The 17,267-nt window shown below is 43.4% G+C and overlaps 1 protein-coding gene across 5 annotated transcripts in view; it reads right to left on the minus strand.

Moving 5' to 3' along the window:
• The window catches only part of LOC126313415 (kanadaptin-like), a 148,032-nt gene that overhangs the window by 46,122 nt on the left and 84,643 nt on the right, over positions 1–17,267 (minus strand). For 4 of the 5 annotated variants that reach the window (XM_049992355.1, XM_049992356.1, XM_049992357.1 and 1 more), the window contains one exon: positions 11,163–11,366. In XM_049992355.1, coding sequence (XP_049848312.1) covers positions 11,163–11,366 — 204 coding nt within the window. Of the gene's footprint in view, positions 1–11,162; positions 11,367–11,581; positions 11,829–17,267 lie in introns of those variants that run through there. The other variant, XM_049992358.1, reaches the window with a different exon arrangement.

The following is a 17,267-nucleotide window of genomic DNA, read 5'->3' on the forward strand; positions in this document are numbered from 1 at the left end:
GGGACATAGCGTGTACCGAAAACCGACGCACACGGACCGATATCTGCACAAACTGTCAAACCACCACCCGAGCCAGAAAAGAGGCATGATTCAGACGCTCGTAACGCGAGCAGCACGAATATGTGAGCCGCAGCACCTTAAACGCGAAATGCAACACCTGGAAAGTGTTCTGAGGAGCAATGGGTACTCCACAAATGATATTAGAAGTGTAACAGAGCCAAACCACCGGCGAAGTAAGAAACCAGAAAAAGAAATGTCGGGTACGGCCTTTCTGCCATACATTCCCAGAGTGACGGACAGAATCGGCCGTATATTACACAAGCACGGCGTAAAGACAATTTTCAAACCGACAAGGAAGATCAAAGAATGTCTTAGATCGGCAAAGGATAAAAGGGACCCACTTGCAATGTCAGGAATATACCGCTTACCATGCACATGCGGGAAAGTTTATGTCGGAATGACTGGAAGATCAATCAACACCAGGATCAAAGAACATAAGCGACATTGCAGGTTGGGACAGGTGGAAAAATCGGCCGTGGCAGAACACGAACTGAGTGAGACCGACCAGGTACATGTAATAAAATTCACCGACACGGAAGTTCTGGCTGTAGAGAAGCACTATCACACCCGCTTGTACAGAGAAGCTGTAGAAATAAACACGGGAACAGCTTCAACAAGAAAGAAGAAAGCCTTAAGGTAAACGGCTCCTGGCTTCCCGTACTGCAGAGAACGACCGTAGCAGGTAGCAAGAGGAGAAACGCACCGGAAATGACCGCGGAAATGACCGCGGAGAAGCCCTCGGACGTTGGCGCGCAAGGTACATATAGTCTGCGGCCGCGAGCCCGGCTCCAGTTCACCTCCGGCAATGGAGGGTGAAGCTTTGACAATGCCAGCCACTCGTGCTGGCGAAACGTCAGCAAAATCATCACACGAACGTCGGCCGAAGAACCCGAGACAGAAGCAAATAAGCAGTTTGTCAACAAGTGGCCACGAAAGTCTTAACAATTTTGTATTGCGCCTCTACGGGGAGGAAATTTGCAGATTGTACCGACGCCTTGACCAACAACGGAAGAAGAAAGCGCGATTGATGTCCTCTCTCGCCTTCCTTTCGCGGTGCAGAGATGAAGATGCTACACCGAAGTTCTTGAAATGTAAGCGCCTATTCACCACCGCCCAAGCTCATCGTATCTACAACAGAATGGAACGAGCTTTTCTTCGTGAGCGAATTCACACAATACGGAGAAACTTGGCAAAAACGGATCAGGAACTTTTGGACATGTTCTACCAACTAAGTAGCAGAATGCATCGAGACGACTGGGACAAGATCGACAGCATCACTTACAGGAGCATGCAGAATGAACTCGAGCGCTGCACAGAGCGACAGAAGAAAAAGTTTGAAGGATTCCGGAAGAAGACTGACAAGGCGATTCCCGACATGTCACGCACTGTGGTCAACCTCACTGAACGACAATTGACCGAAGAGGAAGTATCCGTTCTTCAAAAAGGAGGGAATTTCGCTGTCATCCCAAGAACTATACCTGTGGAGGACATCATTGCTAACACCGAAGCGGCCATTCGGACCCTTCCTTGTGAAAGGGCAGAGGAAATACGCACTGAAACAGCCAGGATACTGCGCCGAGCTAAACCACCAGCATGCAATCTGAAGAAAGAAGAAGTACAAGCTATTAAGAATCTTAACGCTGACAAGAGTATATTGGTACTGCCTGCCGATAAGGGGAATGCGACCGTCGTAATGAAGACCGAAGATTATGAACAAAAGATCCGAGACCTATTAGATCCGACGACGTACCGAAAACTAAGCGCAGATCCGACGCAGCGTATCACACGGAATACGAATCGGTTAATCAAGGCATCTTCTGTTCCGGAGGACATACAGAGATACCTGCACAACACAGAAGCCCTACCACCTCGCCTGTATGGATTACCTAAGATCCATAAGAACAACGTTCCATTAAGACCGATTGTTAGCGCTCCTGGCTCACCGACATATAAACTGGCAAAACACTTGGCCTCTCTGCTCCAGCCGCACGTGGGGAAGACCGACACGTACGTAAAGGACTCAGGACATTTCATCGAGAAGCTGACGAAACTAAAACTTGCACCAAACGACATCCTAGTCAGCTTTGATATTGTTTCTTTGTTTACGAAAGTGCCACTCAGTGACGCTCTGGAGCACATCGGTTCCATTTTCCCGCAAGACATCATGAAGCTCTTCCATGCCTGTCTCACCACGAGCTATTTCACGTGGAATGGCAATTTCTACGAACAGCTGGAAGGCGTTGCCATGGGTAGTCCTCTTAGTCCAGTGGTGGCCAACTTCTTCATGGAACATTTCGAAGCACAGGCACTGGACTCGGCGACTTGTAAACCTAAGGTGTGGTACAGGTACGTCGATGATACTTTCGTCGTGTGGAGCCATGGTGAAGAACAGCTCGGTGACTTCCTAAGACACTTGAACAACCTCCACGCCAACATAAAATTTACCATGGAAGTGGAAAAGGACAAAAAACTACCATTTCTAGAAGTGCTGGTCACAAGGGATGGCCAAAACCTGGGACATAGCGTGTACCGAAAACCGACGCACACGGACCGATATCTGCACAAACTGTCAAACCACCACCCGAGCCAGAAAAGAGGCATGATTCAGACGCTCGTAACGCGAGCAGCACGAATATGTGAGCCGCAGCACCTTAAACGCGAAATGCAACACCTGGAAAGTGTTCTGAGGAGCAATGGGTACTCCACAAATGATATTAGAAGTGTAACAGAGCCAAACCACCGGCGAAGTAAGAAACCAGAAAAAGAAATGTCGGGTACGGCCTTTCTGCCATACATTCCCAGAGTGACGGACAGAATCGGCCGTATATTACACAAGCACGGCGTAAAGACAATTTTCAAACCGACAAGGAAGATCAAAGAATGTCTTAGATCGGCAAAGGATAAAAGGGACCCACTTGCAATGTCAGGAATATACCGCTTACCATGCACATGCGGGAAAGTTTATGTCGGAATGACTGGAAGATCAATCAACACCAGGATCAAAGAACATAAGCGACATTGCAGGTTGGGACAGGTGGAAAAATCGGCCGTGGCAGAACACGCACTGAGTGAGACCGACCAGGTACATGTAATAAAATTCACCGACACGGAAGTTCTGGCTGTAGAGAAGCACTATCACACCCGCTTGTACAGAGAAGCTGTAGAAATACACAAACACGGGAACAGCTTCAACAAGAAAGAAGAAAGCCTTAAGGTAAACGGCTCCTGGCTTCCCGTACTGCAGAGAACGACCGTAGCAGGTAGCAAGAGGAGAAACGCACCGGAAATGACCGCGGAAATGACCGCGGAGAAGCCCTCGGACGTTGGCGCGCAAGGTACATATAGTCTGCGGCCGCGAGCCCGGCTCCAGTTCACCTCTGGCAATGGAGGGTGAAGCTTTGACAATGCCAGCCACACGTGCTGGCGAAACGTCAGCAAAATCATCACACGAACGTCGGCCGAAGAACCCGAGACAGAAGCAAATAAGCAGTTTGTCAACAAGTGGCCACGAAAGTCTTAACAATTTTGTAGTTGGTCACATCCCAATGCCCCCCCACCGCAAAGACTAAAGACAAAATACAAGGCGGAATGGGATGCTTACAAGAAGTAGCTTCACCAACATTTTGTGACATCCTGTGTGTGCAATAAAGTGGTCTATAAGACTCCTTTGTTATCGTGGATACCTAATTGTATGCGTCACTTACTGTTTATGTTAGCTCCTCTGCAAGAACCAGTGTCGCTTTCTTTTGACAATATGTGTGGTTTGCATTCTCCTATTACAACAACCAAATACAGGTGGTTGCTGCATGTGTCGTATTCTATTAACATCAAGCCAATCCAAATGTATCGAACTTGGGCAACTGAGCAGCACGGCACACCCCAGTCGTAAGTATCAGTACATCACGCTAAGTCTCATGAGTCTTATGTGGACACTATGGTCAGAGACACACTTGTTTGTTTGGCTCCAGATAAGCAGGTGCATCAGTGTGCCCTTCGGTTTGAGATTGGGGGGGGGGGGGGGGGGCAAGGTCAGTGATGTGCAAATCTCTTCCACCTGCCCAAAGAGATTGCTGGAAACAATGGACATCATTATTCATATTCTTTCATCATCGTCCACAGGCGAGAACAAAATTTTCATTTACATGCAGGTGGTGGATAAGCCAATGACATACAGGTCAACACGAGAGATATTGTGTCCCTACTCAACCCACAGAAGTACACCCGGCTAGTGTCCCTCCAATTGGCAAGTATCAAGTAGCGGTTGGAAAGCTGTAACAAACAGCAGATTCCTATTCTCAGTAAATTCGCAACTGGCGCAGTCTACAAGTCAGCTGTTCGTTCTGCTACCTACTCCATAATAACTGATGCGAGTAGTGAAATTTTGTTTTGGTTAGATGCTTTTGCCACTTTCTATTTTTCTATTGTGGTTGTGGTGCATATGGCGTTGGGTCAAGTGCCTTATCATGAAATGGATTCCTTGTGCTCTAGAGTTTTCAGACTTGTTTGCCCAGGGTTAAGTCGTCCTAACAATTCACTGCACATGCCCTTACCTTTTTAGGGTGGGGCTAGTGCCAGCAACTTTACGCTTCGAGATTAAGACAGAGATGGATTGCTTAACATCACTGAGAGTGATCAGATCGATTTCCTCAAGTGAAAGGGCTGTACCCTTAGTGATTATAAATAATCTGACTGGTCAGCTTTGGCTGTGTATGTCTCTCGAAAGGTCACTGTTACTGCACAGGCAGTAATAGACATTTACCCCCTGCCTCGACTGGAGGAGTTCCTCTCAGATTTGGCTGGGGAGGGTGGTCAATTCTTTCTGAAATTGACTGGACGAAGCCTACTTTCAGATTCCGTCGAACAAGACATCGAAACAGGCGCATGTAGTTAATACACCTCTTGGCCTCTTATCAATATAGACAGCTGATGTTTGTAGTCACTACTGCGCCTGCCATCTTACAAAGTTTTTTAGAACATGCTAGGAGAGTTATTCTTCGTTGCATTAACTATCTTGAAGATATCTCTGTGCCAGGCCACATGCCTCAACTGTAACCTCACTAAGCTGCACTATTTCCAGCCTTCCACCATTTATGTGGATTGTGACATTTCCCGGCAGGGTGTGCTCCCTGTGGAACAACATGTTGCTGCCCTCGCAGCTTCGCTCCATCCGTCCAATCTACAAGAACTTGAGCCATTCCTTGGCATAGTGGCGTACTGTAGTAAGTTTATTCACAAGTGGCTACTACCGTCCACCCCTCGCACCTTTTGCTTTTCAGAAATGCTCCTTTTCTTTCGTCTGCAGCCTGCGAGCACGCTTCTGTGCATCTTAAAGATAGTCTCTGTTCCACACCGCTTTTTGTAACAGTTAAAACTGGCAAGTATCTGGTTTTGTCAGGGACACTGTCCCAGTACAGGATGGGAGCAGTTCTGGCTCGTCGCCATTTGCACCAAAAATACTCGACTCGGTTTGGCAACATTACACTCGGGTGGAAAAAGAAGCACTTGCCTTCATCCATTCCTTAAAAATTTCACTTGTTCTTGTACGGTGCAAAGCTCCATTCGATTACCGACCGTAAGCCCACGGTTTTTACCATTTGCCCACTGACGTCGTTGCCGGACAAAGCCACTAGTTGTCCTCTGCTCTCGTCCCGGTACTATCATGATATACATTTTTGTGCCACCTTGCAAAAAGCGAATGCACATGCTCTGCCCGTCTCCCTGTCGGCTGTGACCTCTCGTAGTACGACAAGAAGGAATTGCTGTGTTTTCAACTGGGTACGGAGGTGAAGCATATCGTGGACAGTTTCCGTACCACCAATTCCCACAGTGCCTCAGCTGTGGTGACGGATCTGGTGTTACGGCACGCCATACACGTGATGTGACACGGATGGCCCGACCTTCCATCGGGCCGGGCATCAAAGCCACTTCAGCATTTTTACGCGTCGAACCCTCGCCCCTCCCTCTGGAACGGCATTATTCTCCTGCCGGTAGGAGAGTTTCCTCCCTACACCGTGGTGGCGCTCCAGCTGGAGGCCCTGCCCCCCACTCATCACGCCACGCTCACTGGGGAATCCCTCGCACGAGGCTGCCGGTGGGCTACTGCGTGGTGCACACTGCCACGGCCTGCTGCCAGCGTTCGGTCCAGTAGATCGTGCTGTGCACTGGTTTTTTGCCAAAGACGGTCCCTACACAGCCTCGAAAATAGGTCCACGTCGATTTTCCTAGTCCCTTTTACTTTTTTTAAATTATTGGCAACTGATGATCTGTTTCATTTTCCTCATGTCATTTGTTTTCTGCCGGCGACAGCAGACAGAACTGTCGAGGCCCTGTCGAAGGTATTCTCCGGAGAAGGCTCGTCTCGCACCCTGGTTTTAGTTTGTTACACAATATTTTGAGGGCTTTTGTATACACAATAGCGTTCGCCTTTTCACGGCGTGTCGCTTCCACCTGCAGTCAAACGGGGCACAACGTCTCGGCCAAGCGTTTGAGACACAGAATGTGGCCGTCAGTCACGGACACTGCTCAATCTCTCGCTGCTGGGCAGGCACACCCTGGCGGCGGCACTTTTGTCGGTGTTATTGGGAAGGCGTAGAGTATGTGGTGCACAAACAAAATAGCTACCGTATTTACTCGAATCTGAGCCGCACTTTTTTCCAGGTTTTTGTAATGGAAAACACAGCTTATGGCTTCGAATCAAGTGCAAAGTAAGCGGAAGTTCTAAAAAATGTCGGTAGGTGCCGCCACAACTAACTTCTGCCGTCGAATATATGTAGCGCTACACAGGCATTTTTTGGAGGCAAAGAGATAAATACTGGCGCCAAGACCTCTGCGTCAGCAAAAAAATTAAAAACAAAAAAAGGGTGGGAGATGGGCCTTTTTTTCTCCGCCTCAAGTTTTGACCACTGCACTTTCGTACATTATCCGACAAAGTAAATACAAATTCCATATTGTTCATCTTAGAATGTAGCAGCATTGCAATGTACTACGAAAATCCGACTGGTGAGACTGTTTGGGATGTATGTTAACATGGCCAACTCTACGTTCTGAATTTTTTCCTACCTGTGAGAAGAGATGGTTGCTAATAGGAACTTTTATGAACTGTGAATCACATGCAGTATTCTCTTCACCAAAAGAATAATACGAATATAAACATTTTGCCATGTATTGTTTTGTGTTTGGTAACTCATTTAAATCGTGTCTGCCTCATAAACTAAGAAACTAGAGTGAGACAACAGCAAATGCAGAAGAATATACCTGTCATGTTATGTTTATATTCGTATTATTCTTATGCCTAATAGTGTCACAGTCAGAAATGAAGCACGGCAATTGACTAGATTTTTAAATCTAAGATGGCTCTAATCTCTGTGCACAATGTTATGTACTAAAGAGGCGTCTGCAAAGATTTTCAAATGGAGAAAAATTTTCGCTAAACTCTCGTTCAGATTTTCTATCATATGCAGTATATTATTTGGTTCTTGTTAATCATTATCAAAGAAAGCAGCAATGTAAGTAACAACAAATAGCAGTCTCTTGCCATTGTTTCGCTAATGAGACTATTTCCTTTTTTTAACTGTAAGCGGCGGTAGCGCGCACAAAAGCAAGATTGCCGCGAGCTGTGACAGGCTGTAAACACTCATTATCAGAATGTGACAAACAGTGCATGACACAGCTTAGAGTGATATACACACCTATAACAAAGAGAACGGTGCTTATCAGATCGAAGAAAAATAAGCAATCAATTCAAACAAGAAGAAGCACGTGAAAAAGGAAGAGCACCTCATGCATAGCAATGGCTACCCGGTAAAGCTTAAATGCTAAGCTTACGACTTGAACCAAACTACTGTAGCTGTATCGTCATTCATTCGACCTAAATTGTGTCTCATATTACAATGGACCAACTTTATTTCAATTTGGAGGTGCACCCTAAAACTTTTCTCTCTCCTTGAATTTCGAGTCTCAAATTTCAGGTGCGGCTTAGATTTGGGAATTTTTTTTTTCCTTGATTTCGAGTCTCATTTTTCAGGTGCGGCTTAGATTCGAGTAAATACGGTAATTCACTGGATAAAATTAAAACCATATGGTCAGTTGTGAAGGAACTTTCTGGTCAGAAGCACAAGGTCTACAATATCAAGTCAGTTCGTAGCACAAATATTTCTGTTACTAATAAGTCAGATATGTGTACAGTATTTAACAATCACTTTTTGAGCATTGCTGGTGAAATAAATATAAACTTAGTTTCTACAGGGAATCATATAACGCCCTTGGGAAATGCCTTTCCGAGATTGATGTCTGAAATACTCCTCTATGATATTGACATGGAGGAGATTGAGTCAATAATTAAATAACTGAAGACTAAGTACTCTCATAGATATGATGGAGTGCCTGGCAGAATATTACAGTACTGTGCTGCACATGTTAGCCCTGTATTTAGCCATATTTGCAATTTTTCCTTTCGGAATGGTCAGTTTCCTGAATGATTAAAGTACTCAGTAGTAAAGCTGCTCTATAAAAGGGGAGAAAGGAATAATGTAGATAATTTTAGACCTATTTCTATGCCATCAGTGTTTGCTTAAGTTATTGAGAATGCTGTGTATGTAAGGATAATTGATCCTTTTACATCACACGACTTGCTATCAAATGTACAGTTTGGCTTTAGAAGATGTTTAACAACTGAAAATGCTATATTCTCTTTATATGTGTGGTAATGGATGGGTCAAACAAAAGGTTTCAAACACTAGGCATCTTTTTTTTATTTTACTAAGGCATTTGACTGTGTTGATCACAAAATATTGCTCCAGAAGTTGGACTATTATGGAACACGGGGAGTAGCTCACAACTGATTCGCCTCTTGCCTTACCAACAAATAGCAATATGTCATTATCCACAGTGCTGAGAATGGCTATGATGTGGAGCCTGAGTGGAAGCATTGTCAAATGGGAGGTGCACCAGGAATCATTGCTGGGACCACTCTTGTTCCATATTTATATAAATGATATGCCCTCTAGTATTATAGGTGATTCTAAAATATTTCTAGCTGCTGATGACACTAGCTTGGTAGTAAAGGACATTCTGTGCAACACTGGCACTGTTTCAAATAGTGCAGTTCATGACACAAGTTCATGGCTTGTAAAAAATAAACTAACGCTAAGTCACAGTAAGACTCAATTTTTACAGTCTCTAAGACACAATTAAAAAAAAAAAAAAAAAAAAAAAAAACCATGTATTAATTTCACAGAATGGGCATATGATTAGTGAAACTGAACAGTTCAAATTTCTACGTGTTCAGATAGACAGTAAATTGTCGTGGAAAATCCATGTTCAGGATCTCATTCAGAGACTTAATGCTACCATTTTTACTATTCAAACGGTATCTGAAGTAAGTGATAGTTGGACACAAACTTTGCTTATTTTCAGTTGCTTGTGACCTGTGGTTTTGTACTTTGGGATAATTTTTCCCATTCTCAAAGGATATTTTTGGCTCAGAAACAGGTGGTTTGTGCAATACCTGGTGCAAGTTTATGAACCTCTTGTCGAGCACTGTTCATTAGTCTGGGTATTCTGACATTGGCTTCACAATATATATATTCCTTACTGCCACTTCTTGTTAACAATATTAGCTTATTCCCAGGAATAAGCAGCTTTCACTCACCTAATACCCGGCAGACTTCCTTAACTTTTGTGCAGAAAGGTGTGCAGTATATTGCTGCATCCATTTTCAATAAGCTACCACAAGAATTAAAAAATCTTAGCAGTAATCCACGCACTTTCAAATCGAAACTGAAGAGTTTCCTCACAGGTTGCTCTTTCTACTCTGTCGAGCAGTTCCTTGAAAAATTAAGCTGATTCCTGTGTTATATTGTTGACTGTGTTTACATAAACTTGTGGCTCGTATTTTTTTGAGTTTCTAAACATTTTATTGTATTTGTTATTACTTTTAAGTTCTAATTTCACGTACTGACAAGTTCCATGACCTCTCAGATTTGCTCCAATGGAACTAGATGTGTAAAATAAATATACAAATAAGTAAACCCAGCATATCAGTCTGGGCCAGCGTGTTGGGATGGCACTGTCAATGGATTCTGTCAGAAGTCCACAGCCAATGCAGCCTTCACAGTTCGCACACGAGATCGATTCGAGGTACGTTACCAGAACCGGCTGCTTCTGGGATGGACACGGGGGATCCCTCTTTGGGCTGTGGGCCCAACTCTTCGTCATACATCTGCCCTGGCCACTCCGGGAACAAGTGGGCCCAATTGTGCCTATTTACCTCAGCAGTTAGGGCTCTGTCAGAAATGACTGTATGTTCACCCCCAGCAGTTGGCATCAGTACCAACGCCTTCCCCTAAGCCGAGTCGGAGACTCCCCTCTCCAGTTTGCCACTGTCGGTGCCCGCACTGGTGCTCCTCACCACAGACTCTCGACATCCACACAGTTCTGCAAGCCCTGTGCAGGTCCTGCCCACCGGTCACCTCGGTGCCCCTCCAGTCACAGCATCACGGACCGTGACACGCACGCACGCAAGGAGGATTGTAATAACCTGCCCGTTACTACACCTGTCACCCGCAGCAGACATATGTCGGGCTCCTACAGTAGGAGAAGTGGGCGCAGACGTTTAAACGGCACAATCGACTACCTGAGGCAGCTGTCAGTGGCAGCCATTCTCACGTGGCAATACACTGGCAACGCCTGGTGTGGAAAGTACCTTTACGAGGGCACGCATGTGCCTCCGATCCCTCAGTTGTTAAATGTGTTCCAAGTTGTGTAAACTACTTTCACTGTATACTCGTCAGTGTCCCTAGTAGGCTGGCTGTTGTGTCTTTACCTCTGCTGGAAGAAGGTTTGAGAATACCAGAGCATTAAGGAATAACAGACTGAGAGCATACGAGGTAGTATGCTTCTCTGTCTACCCACAGATACACAAGTGAACAAAGTATTCCACTTACACATTAACACACAAACAAATACAATATACTGAGCTTCCAAAAGATCCATGAAAATGAAATGTGATCTTTCAAATAGAATTGAACAGAACATTGTGCTACAATACTAATAAGCATAAAGAAAATAACTATGAAGTGTGAAAATGTACTCCAGGAACATACTTTCAAATTGGACACAGCTTTTTTATCAACAATACCAGATGACAACTGTGTCATGTATGCATCCAGAGCATCTTCATTATCATCATCATCATCATCATCATTATCCACGGAATCACCACTATTATGAGAAAGTTTCTGCGCTGCTATGATGTACTTTTTTTCCATTTCTTTTATCTGTTGCTGAACTTCATTGTACTTCTTGAGCTGAAAAACAAGAACATACAATGAAATCATCACAGTTGTAAGTGAGATCTTGTTGCTGAATGTATCTCGAAGTGTAACATTGTGGCAGTATTGAGACCATATTACAAGCTGAATTATGGCTGAACAACATAATTTCAACACAAACAAATTGTCTGCAGTTTTTATTTTGGCATCTCATGCTATTCAAAATGTGTAAAGTAAAAACACCAACAAACCTAAAACAAATACAGTAGAACAATGTGATCCTTCCACCGTCACAATTAGGATTACAATATGTTGAAGAAATTTTTAATTCTAGTTGTATTATGTAGTAGGTGCCACACTCTTAACCATCAACTACTTTCAAATAGTCCACAGCTCGAGGTCAGCATTGCTGCCTTTATTATCTGGGGTCAGAGGGTTCGATTCCTGACCAGGTCAGAGATTATCTTCACACAGGAACTGGGTGTCTTGTGTTGTACTCATCATTGACATATAAGTTGCCAAAGTGGCATCAAAGAAAAATACTATCACTAGGCAGCTAAACTATCCCAGCTGTAGTCTCCTGGCCAATAATGCCACAAGATGATTCAATTTTTACTTTATAACCACACATTAAGACAAAAAATTTCAAATTCTGCCAGTACTTCACAACTACAATATTGTATTTCATAACTAAAAATTTCACAACTATAACACAACAAAAATTTAGTAACTCCTAATCACTTCTGTATTGTCATGCATCTGGTCTGTGGATATCTATGGAGATACAATGTTTGAATTATAGTTTTCACAGGGATGTGACATCGATAATACAGGCTATTTCAAAATGAATATAGGGGTTTTAAGGCTTTGCAGCACTTATGATATTCATTTGATGTATTATTTACAACTGTATGTTGAATGTAACAATGCTACAATGTACTCATTTTGAAACATATTGCACACTTGGGTTTACACAAACGTACCATACTGGTAAATCAAAAACATGTGGAAAATAATGTTTTATGTCAAGTTCACAACTTACATAATTAATTTATCCACCAAAAGTGAAACTGATGTGGACATAGCACAACAACAAACCATTTTTCTTTTACTGTGATTGGCAGCGGCACTGAGAAGTAACAAACATACTTTCAAACTATTATTGTCTCAATTAACAACAAAAATATTGTCACAGAGTGATTGAATGTGGGTCATTTCATGTCACAGTACTATAACGCCACACAGAATGTACTACAATTTTCAAGAATGTTACTTTATATTTGAGAAGATTCTAGAAAGTTCCAGAACGTTAGAGAATTTTTCAGAAGGTCCAAGAATGTTCCATAACAGTGGCATGAATAGAATACAGCCTAGCTCAACAATGTATGGTCCAGAACGTCCCAGCCACGGCAAAAATTTTAATTCGTTTCTTCTGCTTTGATAATTATCATTAATAGGTGGAGTTTATGCGAACATTGTTCGAAATTATGCAAATTCAAATTGGTTATTTGAAAGAGCTATTTTAGCAGCAAGAAATGTAGTAGTTTATAACACAATTAACCTTTCAGGGATACCACATGGCGGTAAGCATGAGAGGGTTGCTATCTGAGTCCACAAACTAAGAGAGAGAGTCGAGTAGGAATTAATTCAGTTAGATGACAGATTCGGAACCCCTAGTACTGAACATCCCGCTGGAGTCCTCATAATCGCAATGTCAATAACAAAATTTCTGAGAAAAAGAAAGTTCATAATAATGATTTCTATGATAGGGGTACTGGAATCTGGAAACATATTTCTATTGCTGTCATTCTGAGAGAAGGTGGTAATTTATCCATAAAGGTGGTAACCATTAAAAATTACTAAAGTTTTAAACAAATACTAACCAAGATATATAGGGGCTGGCCAGTACTTACCTCAGCTCAGTACAGCCGATAGATAAACAAAACAGAACAGAAAATTTTTATCCTAGCTTTCAGAACTTTGTTCCTTCCTCAGGGAGGAGAGAGGAGAAGACTGAAGAGTAAATGGGAGTGAGATTGGTTAATGTAGGTTCAGTCCAGGGCGATGGCGGGATGAAAGGATGTGTTGGAGTGCAAGTTCCTATCTCCGCAGTTCAGAGGGACTGGTGTTGGGTGGGTGAAGCCAAATGGCACATATGGTGTAGCAGGTTCCTAGGTTCCTAGAATTATGCTGGAGGGCATGAGATGTCCAATACCCAGTAGCGGAGCATGCCCTCCAGCATAATTCTAGGGACCTAGGAACCTGCTACACCATATGTGCCATTGGGCTTCTCGCACCCAACACCAGTCCCTCTGAACTGCGGAGATGGGAACTTGCACTCCAACACATCCTTTCATCCCGCCATCCCCCTGGACTGAACCTACATTAAACAACCTCACTCCCATTTACTCTTCAGTCTTCTCCTCTTTCCCTTTCCTCTTTAGCCATTCACACATCTTTTCATCCTACATAGTTGTGTTTATCTTTATACTATATCCTCTTTACTTCTGTATGCATCCTCTTTGGTTTGAAGCTGGCACAGTACCTACAGTAGAATATCTTTGGCTTCCCTCTGACAACCATGCCTCTATCCTTGCTACCCTCCCTGTTTTCCTTTCCCTGTTTCTTCATAACCTGGGTTGTGAGTAACTAAATCCACTTTCCCTTCTTCCCTTTCTTTCCCCTCTCTCCTCCTTGATGAAGGAACATTTAGTCCGAAAGCTAGGAACGTAAATTTTCGGTTGTTTTTTTGTGTATCTATTGGCTGTACTGAACTGAGGTAAGTACTGGCCAGCCCCTCTATCTCTTTGTTAGTATTTGTTTCACATCTTTAAATGAGATTTTCCATTAATTAATTATAAAGTTTTAAACAATCATTCTTCTTCCTTGGGAGCAATGCCTTTCCGGCTGGTTGGAACTGATCCTTAACAGGAAAACTCTGTCAGCTCTTATGTCTCAGAAGGGAGGCTTTTGTCCCTGCCTTCCCACAAATGCATTTTGAGTCAGAAGTTTAAAGCCAGGCAACATCCTAGGCATTCAATCTGGGCTTCAAGATGGACCAGCCGCTGCAGCAACATCACCGTTGTGCACTTTTCTTTCGCAGGCATTTCTCCCTTTCAGCTCAAGTAGCAGTTTATCTGTTCATCATCTCAAACAGAATGCAGGAATGTCACTTACAAATGCATGCTATTTTGTTTGGTCAGTGAGTGCAAGTATCTCAAGCTGGGAATGGAAACCGATGGCATCAGCTGTGTGGCGAGATTCACCAGAATCTCCCACTTTTTCACTTCTCTCCAGCTCGATTGAAGTTCTATGTACATAGTTATTGTTTATTTACATGTGCTCTGTGTCATTTTATTACTGTCTAACATCAAAGATGACCACCCACAGCTAAATACTGTGTTTTGCTTAATTCTAATACTGGATAGTTAATCAACTGAAAATGCTGGCAACCTGCCAATATTTACTGCACCTATAAACTGGGGCAAGCTCCTTCCAATTTTGCTGCCTGGAACTGCAAGAGCTGTCGAAGAGAGGGGGGTGAGGGTATCCACATGCTGATGATATTAATTTAAAAATTCAAAGCAGGACTCTTGCCAAGGAAGGAATATGTAAGTCAATTGATTCAAAGGTTGCTGCAAATGAAAATGTTAATTTTCCAAACAAGTTTTTGAATTTGGTGCAAGTACGAGGAATGTGATTATCTCAGTGTCACATGAAGCGATGGAAGTGCCAAACTGGAAGTTTTAATCACAACAGCTAAAGGATCCAGCTTTTTCCATCAAGTACAAAACCTGATCTGGGACAAAAATGCTAAACAGACTGTGTATAAATCTATCTCCTGCCAATTGTGACATACAGACTGGAGACCTGTATCATAAATAAGACAGAAGATAGTCAGATACAGACATGTGAAATGAAGTTCCTCTGGTCAGCTGTACAGAATACCAGGGGAGAGAGAGAGAGAGAGAGAGAGAGAGAGAGAGAGAGAGAGAGAGAGAGAAATTAATATTTAAGGAGATCTGCACATAACCTTGACCACAGAGGAAAGCATGAGTGCTGCAAGTCAAGTGTAGTGAATGCATATGACTTGAGCTTCAAGTTAGTATTTGGAGATGGAGGTACCAAGGAAAAGACCAATTTGGCAACCTTGGGAGAGATGGATAGACCAGGTTAATGAACATCTTGAGGGGAGAGGAGCAATGTGTGATGCATTGGAGAGAGAAAACTATACCAGGGCAGAAATCAATGGAGGGCAATCATTCACAAAGTCGCTGGAACAAAATTATGGTGGCAATTATGATAATGATTATGATGATGCATGAGGAATGCCTTTAGATGGTTTAAGATTAAAATAGTATCACCAGTTATTTTGTTGAGAAATTTAGCTGCGCCACAATTATGTAATAGAACAAGAATGACTGTGAAACAATTACCAAACAGTATAATGAAGCAAAATTAATGACAGAAAAAGATAAAGGAAAAACAGAATTAATGCTGACGATGTTGCTGCTATTCATTTTAGCAACAGGTACCGCTTTCTTTCTACTCCGCTGATGAAAGATGGTCACACAGAAACTTTAATTTCCCCAGCTCAGTACAGCCGATAGATACACAAAACAGAACAGAAAATTTTTATCCTAGCTTTCAGAACTTTGTTCCTTCGTCAGGGTGGAGAGAGGGGGAAAAAGGGGAAGAAGGGAAAGTGGATTCAGTTACTCACAACCCAGGTTATGAAGAAACAGGGAAAGATAAACAGGGAGGGTAGCAAAGATGGATGCATGGGTGTCAGAGGGAAGCCGAAGATATTCTACAGTAAGTACTGTGCCAGCTTCAAACCAAAGAGGATGCATACAGAAGTAAAGAGGTATATAGTATAAAGATAAACACAACTATGTAGGATGAAGAGATGCATGAATGGCTTAAGAGGAAATGGAAAGAGGAGAAGACTGAAGAGTAAATGGGAGTGAGATTGGTTAATGTAAGTTCAGTCCAGGGGGATGGCGGGATGAAAGGATGTGTTGGAGGGCAAGTTCCCATCTCCGCAGTTCCGATGGACTGGTGTTGGGTGGGAGAAGCCCAATGGCACATATGGTGTAGCAGGTTCCTAGGTCCCTAGAATTATGCAGGAGGGCATGCTCTGCTACTGGGTATTGGACATCTCCTAGGCGGACAGTTTGTCTGTGCCCGTTCATGCGCTCAGCCAGTTTAGTTGTCATCATACCAATGTAAAAGACTGCAGTGCAGGCATGTCAGCTGATAAATGACATGTGTTGTTTTACCTGTGGCCCTGCCTTGAACTGTGTATGTTTTACCAGTAGTGGGGCTGGAGTAGGTGGTTGTGGGGGGATGCATGGGGCAGGTTTTGCAACGGGGTCGGTTACAGGGGTAGGAACCGCTGGGTAGAGAAGGTGGTCTGGGAATATTGTAGGGTTTAACAAGGATGTTACAGAGGTTAGGGGGGCAACGAAAGGCAACTCTGGGTGGTGTGGGGAGAATATTGTCAAGGGATGATCTCATTTCAGGACTTGACTTGAGAAAGTCATATCCCTGGCAGAGTAATTTGTTGATGTATTTGAGGCCAGGATAATACTGGGTGACAAGGTGGATGCTTCTGTGTGGCCTGGGTGTAGGAACATTGTTGTTGGACAGGGAGAAATGTATTGCTCAGGAGATCTGTTTGTGGACAAGGTTCGCAGGATAGTTGCGGGAGAGTGTAATTGTTGAGAGATTCGTCACTGGAGCAGATACATTTGCCATGAATACCTAGGGAAGGGAGTGTTAGATGTGGAATGGATGGCAGCTTGGCAGCTATCAAAGTGAAGGTACTGTTGTTTGTTTGTGGGTTTGATGTGGACAGAGGTGTGGATGTGAGCTTCAACAAGATGAAGGTCAACATCCACGAAGATGGCTTGGGTTTTGAAGGACAAGATGAAA

Source organism: Schistocerca gregaria, unplaced genomic scaffold (genome assembly GCF_023897955.1).
Source record: "Schistocerca gregaria isolate iqSchGreg1 unplaced genomic scaffold, iqSchGreg1.2 ptg000481l, whole genome shotgun sequence".
NCBI classification, from domain to species: Eukaryota; Metazoa; Arthropoda; class Insecta; order Orthoptera; family Acrididae; genus Schistocerca; species Schistocerca gregaria.